Source organism: Panthera leo, chromosome D1 (assembly GCF_018350215.1).
Source record: "Panthera leo isolate Ple1 chromosome D1, P.leo_Ple1_pat1.1, whole genome shotgun sequence".
Taxonomy (NCBI): Eukaryota; Metazoa; Chordata; class Mammalia; order Carnivora; family Felidae; genus Panthera; species Panthera leo.
Window position 1 is genome coordinate 105,087,659 of NC_056688.1, and position 27,928 is coordinate 105,115,586.

A 27,928-nucleotide genomic window follows, 5' to 3' on the forward strand; every position below is an offset into this window, starting at 1 on the left:
TTGGAAGCCTGGTCTCCTGACTCCCCTGGAGCCGCCCTCCCAACCCACGTGATAAAAAGCCCGCTGAGCTCACGGTGGAGAGGGAGCAGGCTGGGCGGTGGCGGTGGCTGAAGACCACTCGGTACGCAGCCAGCTTCGTGCCCCACCGTCCCTCTATCCATTTAGAACCTGGAAGGGAAGACGTGGCCCGCCCGGGGGTCTTGGCCAGGCCGACAGCAGGCAGGCCCTGTCCCCCAAACGGGTGGCAGGAATGCGACGCAAGGCTCCTTAGGCTGAGCCCCGCACGCCCCCTGGTGGGGGCCTGTGGCCTCGCGTGGCTCAAGCTCTGGCCCAGGAAGAGGCAAAAACGTAGGCCCCCAGCGTGAAAACACCGAAGGATGGGATGAGCACTGGGTGTGGTATGGAAACCAATTTGACAATAAATTTCATATTTAAAAAAAAAAAAAAGAAAGAAAACCAGAGAGTAGGAGAGAAAAGGGGAAGGTCGTCAGAGCCTGGCCCCAGGGCAAAGGCGCAGGGGAGGGCAGCAGCTCAAGAGAGGACAGCCAGATAGATGAGGCTTTGTGGACAGGAATCAAAGAGGCCTCTCAGCAAAGCGTGATCCTGAAGGGATTCCACACCCGCCCCAGGCAGCCACATCTTCACCTCGCAAACCCACTGGACGAGCCACAGCACAACTTGTAACTCATCGAAGTTTATTATGGCCATTAATTACACAAACACACCGGCGATCGGTCATCCAGTTCAGAAGCACTCGAACCAGTAGAGTCCATTAGTGATTTCTCTTGATAAATAACTTACGAGAAGAACAATTGGCAAGGACCCAACAGCGAATGGAGCATCTCGTCGCGAACACCCACCGATGGTGCGTGGGCCGGGGAGGGGGGCAGGCACCGGAAAGTCGAGTTTCCTCGTTGGCCCCCAGCACCCCAGGCCCACCAGATGCTGGGTACTCAAGTAGTGGACATTTCAAGGCACATATGACTTCCTGGCCGATAGCAGCTCCAGAGTCTGCCCTCGAGACCTGGATCCCATCTGGAACAACCAAGGTAAAGCTCCGCTCACCACACCCCTTTGGTCTATTGTCTCTGTTATCACCGAACACGCTCAACATCCCCGGCGTGCCGGGGGGGCTGCAGGCGGCGCGAGTCCCAATCCCTGCCCTTTACATTCTGACGACAAGAGGGAAGCAGAGGAGCGGACTCTGACACGGTGGCAGTCACGGTGTCTGAGGAAGCACCACTTGGGAAGTCGCTGTTAGGGCATCCTTTAATGTGTGTCTCAGGAGGGGTGCCGGGGTGGGGAGTTACACGAGGGAGCCAGAGGCAGCAGACGGAGGGAGGGGGCTGCTGCAGATGAGATTCAAGGCACTAAAGGAGCGGATGGATGGGGTGGGCCTCAGCAGTCAACCGGAAGTGGAGGGCCCCAGAGAAGAGAGGGCGGCCGCTCCATTCCTAAAGGAGTCCGGTGCGACACCATCTCCTGGGCCGGAGCTGGCCCCTCCCCTCCAGATTCTGCCTCAGATTCTGGGGTCCACCTTCACAGCCCCCCGCTTTCTCGCTGCTCTGGCTCTGCTGCCGTCGTTCAAACCAGCACACGGGACAAGCTTATCTGACATCAACCTATCGGAGTTCAATTATGGCTTTATGTGATTTAAAAATCAGTGTTTCTCCTTACTGTTCCCTCTCCCGATCCCACTCTAGCTCCAGGCCATCCTTGAATGGACCAGACGGACGCAGAGTCGCATCCCTTGCTGTGGGCACCAGGTTGAATGTGCCAGATCCCAGGAGAGAGGGAGGGGGTGAGCGGGGGCCGGAGACCCCCTCATCACGAAGATAATTGCATTGGGTTCCGGTGTCCGTGAGTGCAAGCACAAGTGCGTGCCCCCGAGCACACGCACCTGCCCACTCACACGGACACCCACGGAGGAGGCACCGAGCTCCCCGCCTGGCTAGCACCAGAAAAGCTGAAGCCAGTCACTGAAAGGAGGCGCTCCCCTCCCCCAGGAGGCCACTGAGTGCCGTGGCCGTCTGGTGCGGCCAAGCCAGTCACGCTGCCGGCGCCTTTCCAGGCCTGCACGCTCCCGACCAGGTCCCCCCGAGGCTCCCACGTGCTGACACAAGTCCACAAGGAGGACCCAAGTCCACCTGCAATTTAACCTCGAATCTCAGTGGTGGGCGGGCCAAAGGTTGCGGTACAAGGAGAAGTAGGGAAGGGCCGAGGGCCGGGACTGTGTCTAATACCCGGGCCAGGAGGGCCCCTGAGGTGCCGGAAACCCATAGGGAGGGGCAGGCCCAGGAGGGTAGGGCGGCTGGGGGACGCCTGAGGGCTGGGGCTGGCCTGGGAAGATGGGGAGCTGGGGCTGTGTTGGGTAAGGAGGTTTTCCTCCAGTCGAGAGGTAAGGGGCCTGTTGAGGATAGCCAGGGCTGGGGGCCCGGCTCCCCGCCAAGGGGTATCCGGGGCCAGAGGCACCAGTGGGGGCCGCGGGATAGCCTGGCCGGGGGGGCGTGCTCCTTTGTGGGGACCAGGGGTAGCCCGCGGCAGCCCGGGGTCCCGGCTGGGCTGACGGGTAAGGGGGCCCAGAGGCCCACTGTAGGAAAAGGAGGGCTGGGACACCACGGGGAAGGGGGCCGGCTGGAGCGCGCCTTGGGCGGTGGGGCCCACGGGCATGCCAGGAGACGGGCTGTAGGGCAAAGGGTAGGGAGGCACGGCCGCCGGTGGCGGGGGCGGCTCTTCGGCCACAGGGGGTGTCGCCGGGGGGGCCGGGCGAGGCGGGGGCGGGGGGCGCGGAGGAGGGGCGTCACCAGCCGGCTCCTGGGAAACTCTGGGCTTCCTCATCACATCCTGAAGCTTCTCCACGCGCACCCTGCGCAGGTGAGACAGCATCCTCATGGAGGAGAAGTTCTCCAGAAACGTTTCCAAGGGCACCTCGCCCTCCAGGAACTTCTCGGCCATGGCCTAGAACAGATAAGGTCTGGTGACGACGGGCCTGCCTGGGATCAAGGCCACCCGTGTTCCCCGGCTGCGCCCCCCCCCACCTCAGCGCACTGCAGCCACCCCCTATCTTCTCTGGCCTCCGTTTGGGAATTTCTCCTCGCGGCCCTCATCACTGCCGACACAGGCTACCTGAGCTCGCTGGTGTATTCCGTCTCCCTCGCCAGGGTGTCAGCCCCTGGAGGGCAGGGACTACTGTGGCCATTGCTGTCCCCCGCCCCTGGCGCTGTGCCGGGCTCGCAGCGGCTGCTGCCCGTATATGATAAATAAATGCATGGACACCAGCTACTCGGTTCCTACTGCAGGCGGGCCCCGGGCTGGGAGGACCTGGTAGCTTCCGGCACCCAGAGCACGGAGAACTGGAGGGAGCCAGTCTGCCCGCAGACGGAAGAGACGGCCAGAGGGAAGCAGAACAGAGAGGCCAGGCCGCCAGGGAGGGGCCGGGGGCCCGGCTTCAGTCCTCGGGGCCTCCTGCTGCGCCACCTCGTACCCACGTCTGCCAGCTGCCCTGTGGCCCGGCCGGCAGCTGCCCTTCCGGCTCCCGCCAGCGGGACCAGGCTCCTGTTCACCCCATCCACCGGGACCGATGGCGTCACTCATCTGTGCCACCGTCTAAAGCCCCCTGTCCCGACTCTACAGGCACCCAGTGCTCGTTCCGAGGGCTCCTGCTCCAGGGGCCGACGCTACCGCCGGAAGAGGGGGTGACGACGGCCATCTTACCTCAGACTCTTCTTCAATCTTCATGCCTTCGATCTGCAGAAGGTCTAACAAGGTCTCTGGCTTCAGTGCTGAAGCAAACTTCTCTGGAAGGGAGGGCAGAAAGATCAACATTCTGAAAGCGCCTCTTGATTCGGTGCTGGAGGCTAAGGTCTGGGCGAAGACCTTCGGAGTGACCCCTGTGTGTTCTGAGGTCCGGCCGCTGCCCTGGGGTCTGCTGTGGAGCCCCAGGTGGCCCAGTTCCCTGAGGTCGCCTTCCTAGGCAGAGAGGAGCTCTATCCACCGAGCCCAGCCCAGACCTTGGCTAGCCGGCCTCCCCAGTGCCACCCGATGCCAGCAGGAAGCAAAGATGCACCGGCGAGCCCCAAGCCTACTCGGCCTCACTCTCTGAGCATCCGACTTCTTCACTGTCCAGACCAGGACAGCCCCTCCCACCTCGCAGATGGCAGATCCTGGGACGCGGAGAGCCCGGGGCAGCCCTAGAAACCGGAAGCTGGGCTGGTGGCGTTGTGAGCAACAGCACGGAATGCAGGCTGTCTGGATCCAGCCCAAATCTGGCCACGTAACCCTGGCCATGTCCCTGACTCTCTCTGAGCCTCATTCTTCTCATGTTTGAAACAAGAACAGTGGTACCTCCACTAATAGGCTGTTGTGAGAAAACGTACGGAAAGCACTTAGCACAGGGGCTGGGGACACGGTCGTCCTCACTGCTGGCCCTTTCCTGTCCGGGGGCAAGGACGGGGACCTATTCCAGCAGCTCCCAGGCCGCCCCTACCCAGCTTCGCCTTCTGCTCCTGGCACCGCTCCACGAGCTTCCGCAGCTCCTGGTACTTGTCCGAGAGGTTTGAGCGGCTGATCTCCAGGGGACCTTGAAACTCCAGGTTCCGCTCAGCCAGGCTGCGGTTGGTGGCCAGAGCCATCTCTCGTTCCAGCTGCAGGTCCTGGACCTAAGGGAACAGGATGTGGACCGGGAGAACCCTCCCCACCACCACCACTCACCACCGCGGCAGGCTGGACCGGGGGCTTCTGGGACGCATCACCCACCGCGGCAGAAGTGGGCGATGCCCCCGACTGGAGTCCGATAGACCCGGGTTCGGACCCCGAGCAAAGCACTGTGACCCAGGCACCTCATCCCACACCCTCTGTGGCGGATCCGTGCGGAAAACGCACTGACGGTCGGCAGCTTTGCCCACGGCCACGGGGGAGCAGGAACAAGGCCCACCAAGGGCCGCGGACGCCTCCAGGAAGCAGGGGGACCAATTAATAGGAACAAGTCAGAGGCTTTCTAGGAGGGAAGGGACCAAACTCCCAAGCCACTTCTCCCCAAGCTTCGGAGGCAAGAAGCCCACCGTGAGGTGCGCTAAGGTGGCCAAAGCCAGACCACAGGCCGGACGTGCATGAGGCCCCAAAACAGTCACCCTGAGGGATGAGAAAGGCAGGGCCAGACCGTGACACTGACTCAGGAGAAACTTGTCCTCGCCTCCGAGGCCACAGGCATGCCCTGCAGAGAAGCTGTGCAGATGAGCGGGCAGAGGGGGCCCCCAAGAACTGGAGTGGAGTCTCACAGCCAGCAAAAGGCTCCCACCGACACGGGTGACCTGTGGCCACCTGAAGCCAGCCTTTGCCCCCGGACGTCGCCCCCTGAGAGCACCTCCCCAAGCCAAGCAGCACTCTGGCCCTCAGCCAGGTCCCTTGCTGCCACTAGCGGCTGAGGCGGCAGCCACAGGAACCCTTCCCGGACCTGCTCTGACCCAAAGCTCCCTCCACGTGCCAGGGAGTCCCACCACCCCTGAGACAGTGACACGTGGCACCAAAGAGAGCGTTCAGCACCCAGCAGAGGGCTCAGGGCACAGCTCGGCAAAGGGCAGCTTCCATGTAGGGGCCACCCTGGTCAGCACGTGATGGGCCAGCTCGTCCTCCACCAGGTCATGGGGACCCGGGAAGAGGGGACTTCCGGGAAGCCTGCCCTCCTGCTGATCCCCAGCCACAGGGCCTTGAGATCTGAGCTCAGGGGCAGGACTGGAGCCTGCTTTTCATGCTCCAGACGGGGAAGAGGGACGTCACATCCGCCTCCCCTCCACGGTGCAGCCACTGGGGCCCAGGGATCATGGGCCTGGCCGTGGTCTCTCTGGTCTCCCTATGACAGCAAGCTGCCTCCACATCTGGGCTGTCTGTATTTGCTGCCACTAACACTCTTTTGAGTCACTGGGCAAGCTCCAGAGCAGGAGGCCTGAAGCCCTCTGCTCAGCTACCCCTTACACAGAACGTCTGGCCCTCATGTGTCCACTGCCTTTTCCCTGGGTCTTGACCAACAAATATATCTAAGCTGTGTCATTCTGCCCTACGCCTTGCCCTATGCATTTCTGCCCCCTCTCCCACAGCCTCCCCCAAATCTTTCTCCACTGGGGGGGGGTCACTATGAAGCCCACCAGCTGTCACTTAGAAGAGGTCGATACCACAGTTCCGGAACCCCCGTCAAAAGAGTTCACCAGCCTGCCGCGACCCCACCATTCACTGCCCTGTGTGGACACAGGCCCCCTGCTACCTAGCTCTCTTTTCTCCAAGCAGCGTCCACATCCCCAAGCGAACCAGCCCCTCTCTGCACAGCCACACGGCGACGAGGACGTGTAAAATTGTGTTTTATACGGACCGTGGTGGAAACCTCGTCCAAGGGCTTTTTGCAAGCCTGAGGAGCCTGCCCTGCTTCACTTTCCCTTGATCCCAGAAAGCTTTCCCCGCTGAGGATTCAAATCCATCGGTCAGGCTGGCGGCACGCCACAAAATTCGCGTTGCCTGCAGCCCAAGAGGTTATGCGGCCATTTTCTGTACTTCGACGTAGATTCTATCGGCCTGCTCAGCTTGGAAGTCAAGTAGTGATACTTCTGTGAAGGCTCGCTTCTGCCAAGTTGCACGTGCCATTCAGAGCTGGCCTTGGGATTCCTATAACCTGTGCTCACGGCAGAGTCAAGAAGCGCTTGGCGCCCGGGGCGCCTGGGTGGCTCAGTCGGTTGAGCATCTGACTCCTGACTATGGCTCAGGTCATGATCCCGGGGTCGTGGGATGGGAGCCCCACATCGGGATCCTCACTGAGCACAGAGCCTGCTTAGGACTCACTTTCTCTCTCTCTCTTTCTCTCTCTCTCTGCCCCTCCCCTGCTCGAACACACTCTGTGTCTCTAAAATTAAAAAAACAAACAAACAAAAAACCCTGCTCTATGCCCAGCACTATGCCAGCTGAGGCAGACCCCGGCAGTCACGGCCTAACTGACCACAGAGGCAGGCCTGCAGCTTAACCGACACAGGCTTTGCTTTCTGTCCTCGCGGAGCGGGCTCAAGGCACCAGGATGTGCCACGGAGCGCCCCCACCTCTCTTCAGACCCTGCCCCCTACTGCGTCCCTGCCCCCACTTCGATCCCTACCCCCCAGCAAAGATTGCTCATCTGGGTAGAGGGGCAGGTCGCGGGGCGGGCAGCGAGAGCACAGGCGAGGAAGGGCAAGGGAATACAGCCTCGCTACGCACCCCTACAGAAAGCAGGAAGAAGCTAGGCGGGGTGGCTTCCCTTCTGTCGGGAACAGGTCGTGAACCCCCAGAAAAGACACACCAGGCCTGTTCATAAAATAAAAATATATTCCAAGCGCCCCTCAGACGAGCTCGGCATCGCTTGTGCTCGGGTCTCCGCCCGGCGTTAGGGGCAGCGGAAGGGGCTTCCAGAACAGTGGGCAGGCTGGCGCCGCTCAGGGCAGGACCGCGGTATACCCAGCTCTCGGCCACGTCCAGTCTCCTGACCTCACAGGGGGAGTCACGGTTGAGGACACAGGAGGGCAGGAAAGCCTTTATAAAGTGTGGAGCTCTACACGTCTGCAAGGGTGATTTTACTCCCAGGGGGACTGCGGAGAGCGGAGCTGGTTAGGCGCCCTTTGGTGGAGGAAACAGGACTGCACAGGAGATGAGCCCAAGAAGGGCTCCCCTGGAGACGCAGGGCCACACAAGGCCCCTGGGGAAAGGCGGCTACAGAACAGTAGCAGCACCTTTAGAAACCTCCAGATTCAGGCTGGAACAACGACGTGGGGACTCCTGGGGCAGGTGGGTCCCCCCGAGTTCACATGGGGGCCCTGGACGCCCTAGCACCGCCCCCTAGAACTCCCAGAGGGCCCGGGAACTGGATCCCGATCTCGGGGGCTCCTCCGGCTTGATCCAAACCAGGGTGAAGGCCACAGAAAAGGGAGGAGAATGTGGCCCCGACTCCCACCAGGCTGGCGTCCTGAAGCAGGGCCTCGGTCCCACCTGCTGGCCTTCCTTCTTCCTGGGGCCCCAGGACAGCCTTGCTCTACCTCAGGGGACTCCAGGGCCAGCCGGTCAATGGCCTCCGGGTCGTTCTGCATTTCCTCCAGCTCCTCCAAGGTCTTGCCTTTTAGTGTCTCCATCCTCCCTGTGAACACAGAGCGAAGCGAGAGACACGCCACGGTTTTCCGACGATGCTTCCAGCTCATTCCGGCCACCCTGCCATCCCCTGTCCCCGGGGACACCAGGAAGCCACTCCTTCTCCCAAACCATGAGCAACAGGTATGTGAAAGCACTGGGCAGCCAGAGGCAAAACTGGGATTCCTTACGGTGCGGGATGAAACTACCCAAGGTGCACACGGGACAGGGCAGGACAGGCGGCCAGGGACAGAGACTACGTTGGCCCCAGGCCGCCCGTGAGCCCCGATGCCAGCATGACCTCCGCTAAGTGTCTATTTCTGTCTGAACCAGAAATACACCCAAACCTTCATACACGGGGGCTCTGCGGCCTCAGCATCACGGGCTCAAGGGCATCGCAGCTAGTTTTATCTAGCGCACCGACAACCTTGGGCTTCCCTCAAGTATTCTCTGCAACTGCAGTCCCCTCCACGTGCCACAGAAACGGACCGTCACATGCAGGTCTCCTTGGAGAAGAACGACCACAAAAAATAATCAAATTGGCCCCTAGGGCAACGGGAAGGCAAAGGACGCTGACCGACCCACAAAGAACATCTGCTTGGACGGGAGAGCTGGTTTTAGCAACCCTCCCCCTCTGTCACTCTGCCCAGAGGGACATCGATTGTCTGTGTGACAGAGGGGTCACAGCCAAGCCCCGAGAGGGAGCCCAGGGGACCTGGAGAAGGCAGCACAGACACCCCCAGCACACTCTTCCTTTCTGCTGACAGGATTCCCCTGCTATCTTTTCCAGAAGCACATTTTTTTTTTTAATTTTTTTTTTAACGTTTATTTATTTTTGAGACAGAGAGAGACAGAGCATGAACGGGGGAGGGGCAGAGAGAGGGAGACACAGAATCCGAAACAGGCTCCAGGCTCTGAGCTGTCAGCCCAGAGCCCGATGCAGGGCTCGAACTCACAGACCGCGAGATCGTGACCTGAGCTGAAGTCGGACGCTTAACCGACTGAGCCACCCAGGCGCCCCCCAGAAGCACATTTTATAGCTTCGATGTAGATTTTTCTCATTACGAAAGTGATGTTAGTTTTCAAAAGATTCCAGGTTCGAAAGATAGCAAGACCTGGAAGCCCCCAATCCTCCCGGGTACTGTGCTCAGCTAGCGCGAGCCGACAGTGATGGTTAATCCAAGGAGGTGCTTTGCAATCAAGGACCAAGGTTACGCCCGTGTGGTCGGAAGCGGCCCTGTCCAGGTCTTAGTTTCCCCATCTGCAATGGAAGGGGCTGGCATCTCCCAGGTCATCAGAAAGATGAAAGGAGAAACGGATCAGAGGGACACCCACCCCATTCACCAGCAAAGCACCGGCTGACTCCTCATGTGCCGGCACGGCTGTTAACAGTACTCCCTTCTGATGCTCAAAAGTGCCCTAGTTTCGACAACAAAATACAGGGTCACCCTCCTGAGAAAGAGCTAGCCAAACAGAGGCACCACCACCGTCTCTTATCTCCTGAGGGTTCAGGGTGGTCCCGAACCTCTGAGGCAAGGAATGCCAAATGCAGGTACGCGCCTGAACCCCAGGGGGAAGCCCTCTGAAAACGCAGGCGCCCCAGTCCCAAAGGTAGAGTTCTGTGTCACTAGGCCAGGGCGGGCCCAGAAATCCAGAACCTCCCTTGGGGATGCTGATCCAGCTGATCCAGGGCCAGGTTCCAAGAAAGGCGACAGCTCCCGGCTAGCCGGGTGACCGCGGAGGCCACAGGTTACTGGGCACCGGAGCGCATGCCTTTTGCATGTGTGGTCCCTCCTGATCCTGCCCCGGGGGCAGGCAGTTGGCTCCTTCCGGGTGGGGACCAGGAAGATCAGGAAACGGCAGCCTCAAAATTCAACACCCTTCTGGTCCACGTCTCACCCTGCTGCTCCAAAAAGCCTTGGTCTAAAAGCTGGAGCAGGGGAACGGCAGCTAGAACAGGCCCCGGGAAGAACTCCGGAGGCACGCTGCCACCACGTGGCCAACCGAGGGGGTCGGCCATCGACGGGACCCGCAGGACAAACGGGAACCTCCCTGAGCCTCCGGGCCTTCATCAGCAGAATGGGCCGGTGTGAGGCTCAGAGAGGGAGGGCAGACAAAGCACTAGCTTAGCGCAAGGTCTGGCTTAGCGCAAATGCCGGCCCGAGGCTCCAACACCACAGAAATTACTTATTAGGCCTCCGGCGTGGCCCAGATCCGGCTGAGAACTTGCCGGGCCTTCGCACCCACAACAGCAGCAGCGCCCAGCCGGGGTCCAGGCACAGAACAGGGTGTCTGCCCGCTCCTGCGGTCGGGGCTGAGCGCAGAGAGCCAGGGGCCAAGGGAAGCTCCGGGGGGGGGGCAGCTGGCGGACCACACACCTCCGGCAAGGTCGGCAGGGCGTGTGCGGAGGCCCCAGCGGGTGCAGGCTTCATTCCTCCACACAGGGGGATCCCGTGCACCCACCGGGGGAGCCCCGAGCAGAGTAACCCTCCCCCAACCACTTCACTCGGCGGGTGTCGAGTTCCGTGTCCCACACAAGGCAATGTGGCCTCGAGCAACAGGTCGCGTACAGCTCTTGGTCTCAGGACACCTCCCACCCCGAACATTATGGAGGAACCCGAAGAAGGTTCCCCTGTGTGGAGTTTAGGTGTCGGTACTGACCATATTAGGTATTAAAAGCGAGCCATTTTTTTCATTTATTTATTTTTTTTAATGTTCCTAGAAGCTTTAAGTGGAACAGCCTGGGCTTGGAAACAACCCAATGGGAAACAACCCAATTAGTAAACGATCAGACGATCTGTGGTACGGCTGCACTAGTTATGTGCTAGTCTCCAGTAAAAAGGAGCGAATTGACGTAAACAACGTGAACGGATCTCAAGGGGATTCTTCTGGGTGAAGAGTCATTTCTGTAAACAGGCTGCTTATATAACATAGGGGTTTTATAACCTTCTTAAGATGAGAAGGTTGTCTAGACGGAAACACCTGTTCATGGTGGCCAGGGAGAGACATTTTTCAAATACAAGAAGACGCAGGGCCCCCTGGGTGGCTCAGTCGGTTGAGCGCCCGACTTCGGCTCGGGTCACGATCTCGCAGTTTGTGAGTTGGAGCCCCGCATCAGGCTCGCTGCTGTCAGCCTGTCAGCACAGAGCCTGCTTCGGATCCTTTGTCCCCCTTTCTCTACCTCTCCCCTGCTTGCGCTCTCCCAAAGATAAATATTAAAAAAAAAAAAAAAATATGCAAGCCCCCGTATTCCATTAGCCACTAGAACAATCATGTGATCACGTGCCATGTACCCTCCGAAAACCCCACTGTATACTCACGCGAGAAACACAGTAAAAAGGAAAAGGTCTTAGCTCATGAGAATCATCCTGATCTCAAAGGCAGCCTGCAAGGGTCTCAAAGACCCCCAGAGGCCCTGGAAACACACTTGGAGAGCCACTGGCCTAGCGGTTAGGAGAACGGATTCTGCAGTCAGGCTGCCTGGGTGTGATTCCTTCCCTGCTACTTAGGAGCCGGCTCATTTAGCCTCTCGGTGCCTTAGTTTCTCCGTCCATGCCTGGCACTCAGTGCACACTCCACAAATGCCTGCCGTTACAAGGACCCTGACCACAGTGAGTACCACTGTCACCCGACCTCACGGAGGAGGCTCGGAGAGGAGAAGTAACTCACCCGAGGTCACACAGCTGGGTGAGTGACTGGGGCAGTGCCCTCCCCAGTCCGGGACTTCGCACCACGTGCCTCACAAAAGCCTGAGTTCCAAGTCTTCTCCCAGACCCAGAACTCTCCAGGGCTCTTAAATGAATTTTAACGGAGTTTTCATTTTAACTGAGCTACCCAGGGTCAAACCAGTTTGGCACCTGTTGCCTTGCTTTCCCCTCCCTCTGAGGGAACTCAGGCGGGCCCAGCCTCACCTGGCAGAGGAAAAGCAAAGACCCTGGAGAGGAAGGGATTTGTCAACCGGTCCACGCGGAGGCACGATGAGAACGCAGGGCTCAATCTCCTGTGTTGTTTCTACGGAGGGACCTCTGCCAGGACCTGAAACGCACCTCCCTCGGGCGCCTAGGGCTTGGCTCGTATAGGCACGGTGGGGCCAGGCAGGAGACAGGGGTCTTCAGCCCGGGGACTGAGGCTCCAGGTTTGCAGCCCCGTGGCCGTGGGCCCAGTGAGGCAGCATCAGAAGCAGCCACCACGGTCTCAAGACCAACCAGCAGAACAAGGAGGCTAACGCTCTCCAGAAGAGTCCAGGCGAGGCCACGTCCACGGGGAGATTCATACAGCGCATGCCTGCTGCACTGTCAGGCTTCCAGAGGCCAGGAGACCCACAAGACGCAGAGGCCAAGTGGGGGGGTACGTCGAGGGGGAGGGTCTGCGCTGGGCTGGAGGCCCAGAAAGCACTGGGAGCCGGCCTGACTGGGAGGCACTGACACAGAAGCCACCCTATAGCCACCCCAGGAGACTGGCTTCCTCGATGGGCTTGCCTTCACCGACCACTTTTCCTGTTCCCCCCCCACACACAAAAAGGGAAATGATTTGATTAGAGAAAAGCCACCAAAACAAAACCTTTGTCAAACATTCCAGTATTTTATAACCTTCTGAACTGTTTTCCCGCTGGGGCTGACACAGAGCTCTCGATACCTCCGTGTATCTAGTGTCCATCCTTGAACCGGCAGTGAGCGTGGGCGTTCGATGGACATCCGTGAAAGCAGAGTGGCCCAGTCCCCTCCCCGGGTCGCACAAAGAGGGGCCTGATGTTGCTACAACCTGCATGAGGCCACTGCTGCTTTCACCAGGGACGGGGACGGCCACGGCACCGAGGATGTCACCGGTCATCAAAGTTTGGCGGGAAGCTACTGTAGACACTTAGCAAGAAAGGGGACTCTGCTGTGTTAAGAATGGTGGCCAATCAAGAAATAAAATTAGCTGCGGTGCACGGAGGTGTGTGGCCGCTCCACGTGACAATTTTTCTCTGCCATCTAAAGCCCCACACCTGGCTCTGATGGCCTTGAAATCCCTGCGACACAAATCCCCGTACCATCTAGCTGGTGACCCGGAAAATCGCCGTCTTGCAGACAGCGGGAATTCTCCCCAAAGTGGGCCATGAATGAAGCACAGATCTCTTCAGAGACCACGCTCTCCCGGCACTGTCCCTGCCTGGGACGCCCCATCCCCAGGGGGGGTGCTCCTAGGTGCCAAGGTTGCCCCCACTTCCCTCCCAGGTAGGCACCTTCGCGTGCACCTTCTTGAACTCGGAAGATCAAAGGGACGGGAGAGTGTTCTGGCTCCTGTCTGTGATGACTATCCCGGCCGCTCCCCGACTGGGAAAGATGACCGCCCCCATATCCAGAAAAAGAAACATCTCAGCCCCGTGGTTGCAAAAGACCACTCTCCTGTGTCGATGCCATTTCACTGCGGGCTTCAGAACAGGCCCCTTAGCCAACTCTGCCATTAGTTTATATAATCACTCCAGTAACTAAAGCAAACATGAGGCTTAATTATCCCTATTTCAGAGATGAAAGGAAGCCCAGAAACAAACAGGGTATTACCCAAGGTCCTATAAGCTGTTGGGGTCACACCACGGGAGGCCTAAGTCTCCTTCCACCCCTGCTGCTGTAACATCACAAGCACCTCTGCCCCACCTGCCCTGCCCTTCGTAGGAGAGCCACGAAGATGCTTTAGTTATAAGGCTGCCCGAGATGCAGAGATTACAATCCCACACGAGCACGCCAATTATCCAGGCCCGTCCTGGGTCCCCACCTCCGGGACAGAGGTGGCTCACGACCCCACCCTCCGACAACAGCTCAGGCCTGGGCTGGCAAGTGTAATCTTGTAGGGATTTATCGTGGCTTCCCCTGCCCTTGGAAGCTCCCGAGGCCTTTCAGAAGTCACAGAGCCACCCCCTGATTCTCAGGGCCACCCGGTGAGGCTGAACACAGCAAGCACTTCTCTGGGTTCAGAATTTGGAAAAGGAGGGGCAAACAGGACATTCTGCCCAAGGCCCGCAAAGCAGGTGCCCCTGAAGCCTGGGCACCCACCACCAGGAAAATCCAAACCGGCACTCCTCAAAGCAGCTGTGATCAGGGATGTTACAACGCAGACAACCGGGACATTATGGAGAAGTCATCTGGGGACCCCCGGTCCACGGGCTTTGCTTCTCGAGCCTGACAAGTGCAATCACCACGCCCCTCAGCACCCCAGGCCCTGACTCAGACCCCCTTCTGCTGGCCAAGTTGCCCAGGAGGATGCTGGGTACTTCTCAGGTGGGGTCTGCAGGAGGGGACAGGGGAAAAGACACGGGCCCCCTTGAAGGCAGGGGGATGGTCTTGTTCACCTGTGTCTCCCCAGTGCCTGGCACAGACCCTGGCCCACTGATAGCTCACAGCAGGGCTTCCAGAAAAAACAGACCAAGGCAGGGAGGGAGAGGACAGGTCAGTCAGCTGGCAGACAGTCATATGCAAGATGTGGAGATTCGAGAACAGGACTACTTCCCTTTACCACGCCTTCCTTCATCTCTCTATGCCTTCACTGAGCAAATGTTTACGGAGCAGTTACTACCCGCCAAGAGCTGCACAAGACCCCAACTAAAAGGAGGAAGGATGATTGGGGGCAGAGGGGTGCAAATAAACTCTGAGTTTTTACTATGCACCAGGCACAACCCCAACATATAAAACTGAGGCCAGGGGCACCTGGGTGGCTCAGTCGGTTAAGCGTCTGACTTCGGCTCAGGTCATGAACTCACAGTTCGTGGGTTCGAACCCCATGTCGGGCTCTGTGCTGACAGTTCAGAGCCTGGAGCCTGTTTCGGATTCTGTGTCTCCCTCTCTCTCTGCCCCTCCCCTGTTCATGTTCTGTTTCTGTCTCAAAAATAAACATTAAAAAAAAAAATCTGAGGCCAACTCCCCTCGACGCAATTCAGTTTTTATTTATTTATTTTTGAGAGAGACAGAGACAGCGTGGGCAGGGGAAGGGCAGAGAGAATCCTAAGCAGGCTCAGCGCTGCCAGCACAGAGCCTGATGCAGGGCTGGAACTCACGAAACCGTGAGATCATGACCTGAGCTGAAACCAAGAGTCGACGCTTAACCGACTGAGCCACCCAGGTGCCCCTCGATTCAGTTTTAAAAAGCAAAAACCTTGAGAACCCATCACGGTGAATGCAGGGACGAGGGGCCGTAGCACAGGTGGGGACCAGTGGAGTGAGGAGGGGAAAGGTGGACGGCTCTGAGGGGTGGGGGTGTCAGAGGCCTGCAAGTCCTCACTGAAGGGGGGCAGCTGGTGTTGGGACAGGAGCCAGAGGGCCAAGGGCAGGTGACAGCAGGGCCCTTGTAAGGAGCCGCTGTAGACCCACACAGCGGAGAGAGGAGAGGAGAAGGCTGGAGGCACAGGCAGGTGGCTCTACAGCATTCACAAGTACAGCGAGATAACACCTCTGTTTGGGGAGTGACACCATCGACTCAAAGGGAATCAGACTGGGAACAAAGTGGGAAAGGCAAGGCATGTGCTAATCTGCGTTCCCTCCGCAAGGAGAGAAAAAGTCACTGTTTCCTTGCTAATAAAAAGGAAGAAAAACTTTTTGTTTTGTTCTGTTTTGTCTCCTCCGCAGCTCTCACCTACACCCGAGCTCATGAACTCGGGCACCCACCCAGGGCCAGGCAGGCACTGGCGTCAGGGGCCAGCCCAGCGCAGGCACCTCCTGCAGGAAGGAGGGCGGCCCAGAGCCGCCAGGTCTCCCGGGGAAGCCAGGAATGCAGATGCAGGGGACACCTCTCCCTTTTTAAAATTCCAGTAGCCAACACAAAAGTTGTAAAACGACGAAACGCCGGGTGGGTCCCTCCACGAGAGACACGTGCCCGGAGGACAGATGCCACAGAAAAGCAGGGAGGACAGGGGGATGAGGTGACAAGGGCACTGCACGGGCACCCTGGGCCCACCTTTTGCCACCAAGCGCTGAGAATGGGGGCCGACGAGGCTGGAGCAGCCACCAGAAGCAAGGGGACAGGCTCGCAGGTGCGGCCCCGGGGCCCGGGTAGTACGCACGCAACCAGGAGGGGAAACAAAGTCTCCGGCCACTGGCCCTGCATCTCTCGGTGTCGCCTTCTTTCCATCACTTGATATCTTGGCTACATCGATCTCACACGTCCGGAACAAGAGGAACACGATCTAGTGAGGATAGCGAGGCCCAAAGGTGACTACATGACACCCCGGGGGGTGGAGGCCAGAGGAAGTGCCCTTTCCCGCTGTTCCCTGGGGTGGGGTGGAGGGGGCTGAGGATGTCTCGAGGGAGAAGGGTGCCGGGAAGGGTTCAAATTCAGGGCCGCCTTCCAGATCTGTCCTTGATGGGGGAGAGAGGGGGACAACGCGCTGGTGGCTCTTGCTCAATCTCCATCTTTGCCAGGACTGTTCAGCTCAAAAACAAATAGTTTCAACTGATATCAGATCCTTTACAAGGGTAAACGCTAAAAAAAAAAAAAAAAAAAAAGTAAGGTTGCCTTAAAAAAGTCGGTTGGGCATCCTGATTCTTGATTTCGGCTGTGGTCATGGCCTCACAGTTCGGGAGTTCGAGCCCCATGTCAGGCTCCACGCTGTCAGCCTGGAGCCTGCTTGGGATTCTCTCTCTGCCCCTCCGCCGCTCACCTGTGCACGTATGCACTCATACAGGCGCTCTCGCTCGCTCTTTCTCTCAAAATAAATAAACTTAAAAAAAAAAAAGAAAGTAGAGGGGCACCTGGATGGCTCAGTCAGTTAAGCATCCGACTCTTGGTTTCAGCTCTGGTCACCATCTCACGATCTTTGTGAGTTCGAGCCCTGCGCTGTCAGTGCCCAGCCTGCTTGGGATTCTCTCGCTCCCTGTCACTCTCTGCCCCTACCCCCTCTCTCAAAACTAAATGAACTAAAAAAAAAAAAAAAAAAGTAAAGCAAAATGCAGCATTTTCTGAGCTCAGATCAGAACAAGGTATGCCAGCCTTGGAGCTGCCTGGTGCCTCTTCCGCCCCTTGTCTCTGTCTGAACAGTTAATGCCAGCTTTCCCCCAACAGGATGCAGAGAAAAGCATGGAATGTGGACTGATGCCCAGGGTCTGCGCTTTGGCTCCACAACCCTGGAGCTGTGTGACCCTGATCAAGTCTCTTCACCTCAGTTTCCTTACCTGGAAAATGGGCTCTGTGACGATAATCCTACCGTAGGGGTTTTGTGCCTCAGATGAGCACACGGCCCCGAGATGGCTTTGCAAGCTCCAGAGCACTGAACAAATGTTAATTATTCTGCCTCTTGGGGGTAATCCGATGATTCGGGCGCCTCCCGACGCCCCTGGAGCTCAATATCGAGTCAAGCAAAATGACTGCCATAACTGAATCGGGACCCAGACTGTGACTGGGCAGGGTGCCTCTGGATTTCCCGGCTCCCGGCTGGAGATAAAGCACAGGTTCCAGTCGCTCCCCTCCTCACCGCTCCCACACCACACTGACTTGCAAGCTACTTCAAGCCCAAAATCACCCTGCAGGGAGCGTTGTAAAGGCCGTGGGCTTCTTGTACATTTCCCACAAGGAGCAAGTGGTTACCACAGCAACCTGTGCAGTTCCCTATGCCTGAGTTAGAGAGGCCTGGCCCCATCCCACCCCTCGTGGCAAAAACACCTGCGGTTGCCTTAGAAACCTTCCTATTCCTGCAGCTTAATGAGGATATATTTGTTGACCTGATCTAGTTTTCTTTTCCTAGAATGATTCTAGCCGCTCACCCAAGTATCAGACCATTCAGTCACTTGACTTCCCACAGGACTTAATAAAAGCAGATCAAACCATCAGGCACCGCTCACCTGGCCCAAAGCACCATCGAACTGACCTTTCCTTCAATTTGAAAAGTTGGTACGTAAGCACCAGAAGGGAGGCTTCTTAAGTCTTCTCTCTCTCTAAGGAATTTCTGGGGTTGGGAACTCCTCCCCACCCCCCAGTGCTAAATAGTTACGACAGCATGAAGGGAAGTGGAAAGAGTTCAGGGCTTAAGAACCAAATATTCCTGGACTGAAATCCCAGCTTGACCTTTTACTAGCTGTATGACCTTGGGCAAATTATTCCGCCTTTCTTACTGTTTCTCACTGGTGAAATGGGGCTAACGCTACCAACATCATGAGCTGTTGTAAGGACTTAAAGAGAATTCAGCGAGATCACTGCTAGAGGTGCCAGAAAAACCACCAGGCAGGCGTTCGGTAGCATTAATTCACACGCTCACACCTTACTTTTGGAAAATGCTGCCTGACAACCTGGCCAGATACCCAGCTAGGCTCAGGAGGGAGGGCAGGTCCCCAGGAAAGCTAAGGATGTGGCTTTCAGAAACAGGCTCCAAACCAATCTGAACAAAGATCCTCAAATATAAGTGCACCTGTACACCGACGGAGGGATATACAACCTCTCAGGACGAGGCTTTCGGAAGGCAATTGTCATCTTTACACAGTATTTATGTAACAACCACATGCTCCTCAGGTCTACTGAATAACTCTATCTGACCCCCTTTTCCCAGAGGCAGGCCCCTAAGTGAGAAGATCCAGGAAATGATGAGCCCATTTACTGTGCCAGACGCAGGGGGCACTCCAGAGTGGCCCAAGACTTCTGCGAACTGCCTCTACGGGCTAAGTGGCCGGCGGGGTGGGGGGGCTGTCCATCAGCAGGGGGCAACCTATGGAGCCTGAGCCAGACAGCAGGATGTGGAGCGCCTGGTTACGTAAAGTCCCTGGATGACCCAGCCTGTCCCCTAAAGGGACCCTTCCCATGCCTGCGGGGCATATTCCCCTCAACAGCATTCCTCAACGGCATTCCAGGAGTGACTACCTCAACCGTCACCTTTTTCCCTCCCCAAACCACACTCTCAGCCTGACCCCCATTTCCATCATGCCTTCAGCTTCGCGCCCTCGCTCCCGATCTTCCAGGCCACCCGAGACACCTGTGATGTCCAATCACCAGGTTGTATCTGGTCATTGCTCCAGAGTGTTTTGATCCGGGCACCTTTGGATTAATTTTTGGAAGCACTGCTTCCAGCGCCCTCCGCCCTCCAGCTTCCCTGAAAGCCAGCCATCCCCTCCCTCCCTGGTCCCCATCCCTCCAGCTGTCAGGACCTCCACTTCCATCCTCTTTTCCCACTTGCCCGGTGCACCCTGTTGCTTTGCTAGTTTTCCAAATTTCCAAAGTTGTTCTCCTTTAAAACATTCCCCCAAGCCCCCGGGGCACAGAACAGATCCCGGAAGCCATGCTCCTCCCGGAAGGGGGAGGGGGAGAGCCCTACTCTCCCAGCTGGTCTCCCCCAAAGCCTCAAGGGGGCCCTCAGGGCACCTTCCCAGAGCACATTTTGAAAAGCCCTGCCCTCATCCCTCACCTATGCCCAAGCCCCCCTCCTCCACTCTGTTGCAGCTGTGATATCTCAGCAGCAGGGCAGAGGGAGGGAGGAAGAGAGCAGGATGAACACTTAGGGAGAAAGAGCAAGAAATGCTTCCCAGAGGAGAGCTGACATCTGAAGGACAGGCAGGCATTCGCAGGATGGGGAAGGCACGGGAAAGGACCTTCCGGCCCCGGGGAAGGCAAGGGCGAAGCCAGGGTCATTCAGCTGGGAACTCCTTGGGGGCAGGGGCGGAACCAGGCTTTGCTCAGTGCCCCTCCCCAAGCCTCACCGTCCCACCAGCACAAGAGGAAGGAGGACAGTCCCCACGGATGGCGTGCAGAGCACTTGCGAGGTACAGGGCAGTGTTCCAGGCGCTCTGCGCGCAGCAGCTCGTATGATCCTCACAACGCACCTTCCCGGCTGTGTCCCCCTCGGCTTTTCTCGCTTTACAGACAAGACACCTGCGTCGAAGGAGTCTCGTGCCTGATCAGTCTCACAACGAGGAAATGGTAGAGCCTGAGTGTCACTGAAGGGGTCTGGCTTTACGGCCCGTCCCCCCCACCGCCGCACTCCACCGCCTCTCGGTCAAGCGCATGTCCCTGGAACGCAGTGCCCGGCCCCGGGGACAAACTTACTAAGTGATCGTTATTACTGATGCCTTTCGATTCGACTTCTAAAGAACAGGGCCTGGTCTCTCCCGATGGCACTGGGAACACTACCTCCTTCGGGCCTCGGCCCTGCAGGGGAAGCCCAGTGGCTAACGGCTCTGGAAGACACACAGCCCTGAGCCCTCGGTCACTACTGGCTAGAGACCTTGGGCAGGCTACCGCACCTCTCTATACCTCAGTTTCTTCTAGAAGACAGGGTTTTGACGAGGATGAAATGAACCACTGCCCGGGAAGTCTACTGCCCGGCTCTCAGGCCAGGCTCAACGAGCGGTCAGGATCTTCATCACCAGGGCTGAGCTCCCACATGGCCCGTTCCCCGCCTGGACACTGAGGAGGGGGAACTTAAGATTCCTCCAGAGACGCCATCAATCAACGGCACAACATAAATCCAATGGCTGGATGTGACTCAGATCAATAACGTTCCGCTTCAGTCAGTATGGTGGCCAAGAAACAGGTTACTTGACAAGTAGCCCATTCTGGAAACTTCCCAACAGTGAAACCCAACCCAGACACTCTGCAAAGCCTCTTCCTTCTCTGGCCCACGGCTCAGTGAAAAGAAAACCGTCCACACCCACCTGCCATTTCCTTCTTCCTCTGCCCCAACTGTTCAGGTGATTCAGGAAGGTGCTCAGCCTGCAGCTGTCGGCCTCCCCACACCCGACACTGGCTAATCTGCACGGAGCAAGCTGAGCTGGCAGCTTCAATCATCCGTTTAGGAAGGGTCAGGATTGAGGTCAAGGCAAAGGCACACTCAGGACACATATCCAGGAGTCTGTATGAGGCCCCTCGAGGTTTGTCTGTTCAAAGTCCAAGGCAATGAAACTCGCTGTTCTTACCGGTTTGGGGCCATCCTAGGCTGGTAGAAGGTGAGACACCTGTAGACCCTACCTCTGCCGATGACGTCTGACACTATGAACTTCTCGGTGCCCCCCCCACCACGCACCCCAAGGCGGGCAGGTGTGCCGAGGGCAACAGGGTAGCCACAGGAAAAGAGAAACTAGGCCAGAGCCTCCTCATATCTGCTCTCGACTCAGGCAGGGCTCCTCGAAGGTCATTATCAAACAAGCAAAGGCCATTACCAAATAGGCAACGCCTTATCAGCGGCTGCCCTGGGCTCTGCACTCATTTTCATCCTCTGGCAGAATGCCCACTCCGAGCCAGCCTCTCCAGCAGCTGCCCACCTGGTTCTAACAGACTTCAACCTCGCCAGCCCTCTCCCACATACCCCAGTAATCTCTAAAGGACACAGCCAGTCAGGGCACGCACATCCCTGCTTAAACCTTCCATAGCTCCCCAGTGCTTTGGTATTATATTCAAAATCTTGTGCTCCTTGGCTTGACAGGCACGGTCCTAGATCAACTGACTCCAAACCTCCCTTTTCATCTAGATCGCCCTCCACTCCCTCATGGGCTGCTCACCCTGCCCCAACTCTCTGTTCTACCCACTGGCCCCAGGACAGGCAACAGGCTTCCAATCACTTGACACACACTGTGCACCTGTATAAAGATGAGTGGGACGGGGACTCTGCCCCCAAGGCGTTCCCAGCCCTGCCATCCAGCCTTTGCTCCTCCTGCTCTTCTGCCTGGAATACTCTGTCCTCTGCCTCCTCCAGCTTGAAAATGCCTGTCCAGCCTTCAAATGCCAGCTCCTTCTCCCACCCTCCCATAGTGTTCTGGAAGTACCGCCCAGCATTTAGGATACAGGGCTCAGCCAGACTGTGAGCTCCCCAAGGGCACAGCCCACACAGCCCGTGTGTCAGTCAGGTCTGCAACCCAGCACTGGGTCAGTGCCTAGCACACACAAGGCGCTCGATGAGAGCTGACCGCAAAGGGCACCTGCTCTTGGCCGACACATGGGAACAGGGACTAGATTTCTCTCCTGCCTCAACCAACCAAAAAGCCAGACAAAATAAATAAAACCATGATTTTTCAGACAATGGGCATCAGGCATTTCGGGAAAGTGATTTCTGAGAGGGAGGAACAACTGCCCTAGCTCACTGCCCAGAAAGGGGTTTCAGGCCACGATGCAGGGAGAAAGTACCCAGGCCTGCCAGTCTTGGAGGCCGACAATCTCCCCGGGGTGGGGAAAGCAAGTTGGGAGTCCAGGGAGGTCAAGGCAGCCAGACTTTATAGGAACTAAAACCAGAGAGGAGATAGCTACACAAAGGGAGAGCTCTGGAAATCTATGAAGGGTCCCCCTCCACTTTTTGGCTGCGTAGTACAGATCAGGATCAGAGGGAACGATCCTTGGACCCAAAGTTGAGCCAAGAATAATTTCTGTCTCAGCCAAAGTGGAAAACCTAGCATGAAGAAGGTACTGCCTTGTTCTGATCCCACATGACAAAATTAAGAGCGAGTCTTTAAAGGATGAAACTGTTTCCAAGTAACTTAACAGTGTCCCAAAACAATGCCAAGAATATTTATAGAAATACAGAAATATCCAGCATCCATAAAATTCTCAACATCTGACATCAATCAAAAATTACCATACAAAGAAGCAAGAATGCTTTTCCATTAACAGCAACACTCAGAAATACAGATAACAGGGACGCCTGGGTGGCTCAGTCAGTTGAGCGTCCGACCCTTTATTTTGGCTCAGGTCATGATCTCATGGTTTGTGGGATTGAGCCCCGCATCATGTTTCAAGCTGACAGCACAGAGCTCGCGTGGGATTCTCTCTCTCTCTCTCTCTGCCCCTCCCCTACTCGTTTGCATTCTCTCTCACTCTCTCTCAAAATAAAGAAACTTAAAAAGTATATATACAGATAACAGAATTAGCAGAAAATGACATTAAAATGGCCACTATAACCATGTTCCATATATTCAGGAAGCTAAAGGAAAAAACTGAGTTGCAGAGATGGAAACTATGATGTCTGAGATAAAAAGTATACCGGGCAAACGTAGCAACAGATGAGGCAAACGACAAAAGCTTGATAAACCTGAAGAAGCGACAATACGAACTATCCAAAACCACCACAAAGAGAAAAATAAAAAGACCGGGGAAGAAAATGAAGGAAGCATCAGAGAGCTGTGCAACAACTTCAGGCATCCTAAATACTTGTAACTGGAGTCCCCAAAGGAGAGAGAGAAAGGAGAACACAGAAAGTGTCTGAAGAATTAACTCGACTCTCCAAATTTGACAAAATCTATACAAACCCACAGATCCCAAAAACTCAGCTGACCCAAGAACAATAAACCTGCAGAAAAGCACACCAAGGCATATCATAATTAAATTGTTCAAAACCAGCAATAGAAGAAAAGCTGCCAGAAGGAAAAAGGGCACATCAGGAATGGAAGCCCGAAAATCAGAGACACGACAGATTATTCATTTGAAATAATGCAAGCCGGAAGACACTGGAACCACATCTTTAAAAATGCTGAAAGTACGAGTCAATTAAGAATCCTATACCCAGGGAAAATGCCTTTCAATACCAAAGGCAAAATAAAGACTCTCTTAGGCATCCAAAAGCTGAAAGAATTCATCACCTGCAGACCAGCACTGCAAGAAATAGTAAAATGAGACAGACTCTGAAACAAAATGGATTTACACAGAGGGATGAAAAACACCAGAAATGATAAACATGTAAGTAAATATATATTTTTTTCTTTTTGATCTCTTTACAAAATAATTGGCTGTTTACAGCAAAAATCATCACAATGTGGGGCACCTGAGTGGCTCAGTTGGCTAAGCGCCCAACTTTGGCTCAGGTCATGATCTCACAGCTCTTGAGTTCAAGCCCCACACCAGGCTCCCTGCTGTCAGCACAGAGCCCACTTCGGATCCTGTCTCCCTCTCTCTCTGCTCCTCTTCTGCTCATGCACATGAGTTCTCTCTCTCTCTCAAAAATAAACAATTTTAAAAAATAATAATAACGATGTATTATGGGATTTATAACACACGTACAAGTGAAATGTGTGGTAACAATACAAAGTCCAGGAGGAAAGTAATAAATGTATACTATTGTGAGGTTCTTATACTATATGTAAAGTGGTATAATACCATTTGATGATAGACTGTGCCAGGTTAAAGACTCATACTATGAAGCTTAAGGCAACTGCTAAAAAACAAACAAAAAAGAGTTATAGCAAATAAACGAGGCAAAGGGAACAAAATGAAACCAAAAAAATTACTCAACCCCAAAGAGACCAGAGGAAAAAGGAAATGGGAACAAAGAATATTGGGCAAACTGAAAACAAATAGCAAGATAACAGTTAAGCCCAACTATACTAATAATCATATTAAGTATAAATATTCTAAATATCCCAATTAAAAGGCAGAGATTACAAAATTGAATTTTACAAAATGCAAAACCTACCTATACGTTGCTTACAAGAACCCACTTTAAATACGAAGGCACAAATAATTTAAAAGTAAAAGAATATAAAGAAATACACCAAGTAAACACTAATTTTTTGAACACTATCCATTTTTAAATTGTGGTAAAACATATACAACATGAAATTTACCATTTTAACCTTTTTTTAAATTTTTTGTTAATGTTTATTTATTTTTGAGAGAGGGAGACAGAACGTGAGCAGGGGAGGGGCAGAGAGAGAGAGAGGGAGACACAGAATCCGAAGCAGGCGCCAGGCTCCGAGCTGTCGGCACAGAGCCCGATGTGGGGCTCGAACTCACGAACTATGGGATCGTGACCTGAGCCGAAGTCAGATGCTCAACCGACTGAGCCACCCAGGAGCCCCCATTTTAACCTCTTTTAAGTGCACACTTTTGTGGCATTAAGGGCATTCACACGGTTATATTACCATCAACACCACCCACCTCCAGAAGTTTATCATCCCAAAACGAAACTCTATACCCATTAAACATTAATTCCCCATTCGTCCTCCTCAGCCCCTGGCAACCACTATTCTGTCTGTCTCTATGAATTTAAGTACTCTCGGAACCTTACGTAAGAGAAATCGTGCAGTATTTGTTCTTTTGTGACTGGCTTGTTTCATTTAGCATTATTTCTTCAAGTTTCGTCCAGGTGGTACTATGTGTCAAAGTTTCCTTCCTGTTTAAAGCGAGATAATTTCTATGTATGTATCACATTTTGTTTATCCATTCATCTGTCGATGGACACTTGGGTTGCTTCCACGTTTTGCTATTGTGAATAATGCTACCGTGAACACTGGTGTACAAACATATTGTTTGAGTCTCTGCTTCTACTTTTTTCGGGCATAGACATAATTGGAATGGCTGGGTCATACGGTGATTGTGTATTTAATTTTTGGAGGAGTTGCCATACTGTTTTCCGCAGTAGCCGTGCCCTCGACTTTCCGACCAGCAATAAGGGTTCCAATTTCTCCACATCCTGTTGCCACCACTTCTGGGTTTTTTGTCATTTTGATTCGCATTTCCCTAATGACTAGTGTCGTTGAGTATCTTCATGTGCTTAATCGGTCATTTGTGTATCTTCGGAGAAATGTCTATTCAAGTCCTTTGCCTATTTTAGTCATATCATTTGTTTCTGTTTTCTATTTTGAGTTGTAGTTCTGTATACATTCTGGATATCAATCCATCAATTTTTTGAAAGCTGGATTGCCTACATTAATATGAGACCATGTAGATTTCAGAGCAAAGAATATTACCAGGGACTGAAAGGGTCAATTCATCCAACAAAAACACTCCAAATGTTTATGCACTTAATAACAGAGCTTCAAATTGCATGAAGCAAAAACTGATAAAACTACAAGGAGAAATGAACAGACCAACAATTACAGTTGTAAGTTTCAATGACCCCCCTTTTTCAATAAGGGATAGAACAAGTAAACAGAAAAGCACTAAGCAGTTAAGACCTGAACAGCACTACCAGCCAACTCAGCGGACATTTATACCACACGCCAGACAGCAAAGCAGGAAACACCTTTTTCCCAAGTAGTCACAGAACACTTACCAGGGAAGATCATATCCTGCGCCACAAAACACGCCTCAGTACATTAAAATGTTTCAAGTCACACAAGCTACGTCCACTGTTTACAAAGACATTAAGTTAGAAAGCAGCATTTATTGGACAGAAAGAGAGTAAAGTAAGAGGATATGGCTGACTTTGTGTCTTCCACTGTTTGTAATCCTGCTGAGGAGGAATCACATGAATTAGCAGTGGGACTAAAAGTACTGCCGTGTCGGGGCGCCTGGGTGGCTCCGTCGGTTAAGCGGCTGACTTCAGCTCAGGTCATGATCTCGCGGTCCGTGAGTTCGAGCCCCGCATCGGGCTCTGTGCTGATGGCTCGGAGCCTGGAGCCTGTTCCAGATTCTGTGTCTCCCTCTCTCTCTGACCCTCCCCCATTCATGCTCTGTCTCTCTCTGTCTCAAAAATAAATAAACGTTTAAAAAAAAAAAAATAAAAAAAAAATAAAAGTACTGCCGTGTCTTCAATGCTAGGCATACCTGACCTGGGCTATCTGTTTGATAACGTATTCATGGTTGAGTCTCTCCTTCTCTCCACTCTCCAGCCCATCCTAAGCCCCAGGGGCCCCACCTAAATCACGACAAACCTGTTTGGTATTGGCTCAAGTCTTTCACAGAAACCAGCGAAGGGAAAGAGAAACGCAGTGGAGGGAGCACCTGCGAAGTAACATGCCTTTTAAAGCTCCCGAATCCTCAGAGACATCGCCACGACGGAGATCTCTGTTACAGGGCAACTATCCAGGAACAAACCGGAACCTTATGAAAACTCCAAACTCTGAGCAGAAACTAATAGAATTTTGGAACAACAGAGATCCAGTGGGATTAAAGCAAGGTCTTCAATGACCTAATTATGTCAGCCTGGAAAAACCCTACTGGTCCTGGCCAAAAGTATCGGGAAATGATCCGCATGGCTAGTTAGCCTGATGCCCTCTCAACAGCAGATGTATGTCGGAGTAGCAAATTGCACAGCAGTAAGTAAAAAGAAAACGAGAATCCTTAGAAATAATCTCAATTCCAAGAACAAAAATCTACAAGCCCCTGAAAGTGGTGCTTCCCACTCAGTCGGTTAAGCAACCAACTTAGGCTCAGGTCATGATCTCACAGTTCGTGAGTTCAAGCCTCGTGTCGGCCTCTGTGCTGACAGCTCAGAGCATGGAGCCTGTTTCAGATTCTGTGTCTCCCTCTTTCTTTGCCCCTCCCTCTCTCTCTCAAAAATAAATAAACATTTAAAAGTTTTTAATGAAAAAAAAGGTGGTGCTTCACAAATCTGACTTACAGTAAGAATTACTCAATGCATGTGTTAAAGATACAGATTCCTGGGACCCCTCCAGACAAATCTCCAGAGGTTTGACTCTGTATTTTTAACAAGTATCACAGATGATTTTTTTTTTAATGTTGTTGTTGAAGTAGGCTTCACGCCCAGCGTGGAGCCCAACACGGGGCTTGAACTCACGACCCTGAAATCAAGACCTGGGCTGAGATCAAGAGTCCGATACTTAACCGACTGAGGCACCCAGGTGCCCTGCATCACAGGTTACTCTTAAGGTCCAGCAAACACATGAGCTTTGAAATGAGACTACCGGGTTAAAAAATCCCAATTCGGCCACTTACTGGCTGTGTGACCAAATTATGTAACACCTCTACAACTCACTTTTCATCTGTAAAATGGGATCACCACCTACCCTGAAGTATTCTCAGAATTCAGTATGCTCACAAAGCCCCTAGAACAGTGCCAAGAGCACATGGCAGTCAAAAATTCAGACCCACTGCTTATCTAAATGAACAAGTCTAAAATGAAATGTTCCACCTAATGGAAACTACAAAGGCACCAAGCCAGTTTCCAAGATAATCGAGGAAAAAA

At 54.4% G+C, this 27,928-nt stretch overlaps 1 protein-coding gene across 1 annotated transcript; it reads right to left on the minus strand.

Moving 5' to 3' along the window:
- Positions 1-942: 942 nt before the first annotated feature.
- On the minus strand, positions 943-27,139 carry VPS37C (VPS37C subunit of ESCRT-I). The gene is given in 6 exon segments (XM_042904056.1): positions 943-2,574; positions 2,577-2,958; positions 3,715-3,797; positions 4,487-4,658; positions 8,043-8,140; positions 26,655-27,139. Coding segments are annotated over 5 exon segments (1,068 nt in total). The 5' UTR covers positions 8,136-8,140; positions 26,655-27,139; the 3' UTR covers positions 943-2,236.
- Positions 27,140-27,928: the final 789 nt, after the last annotated feature.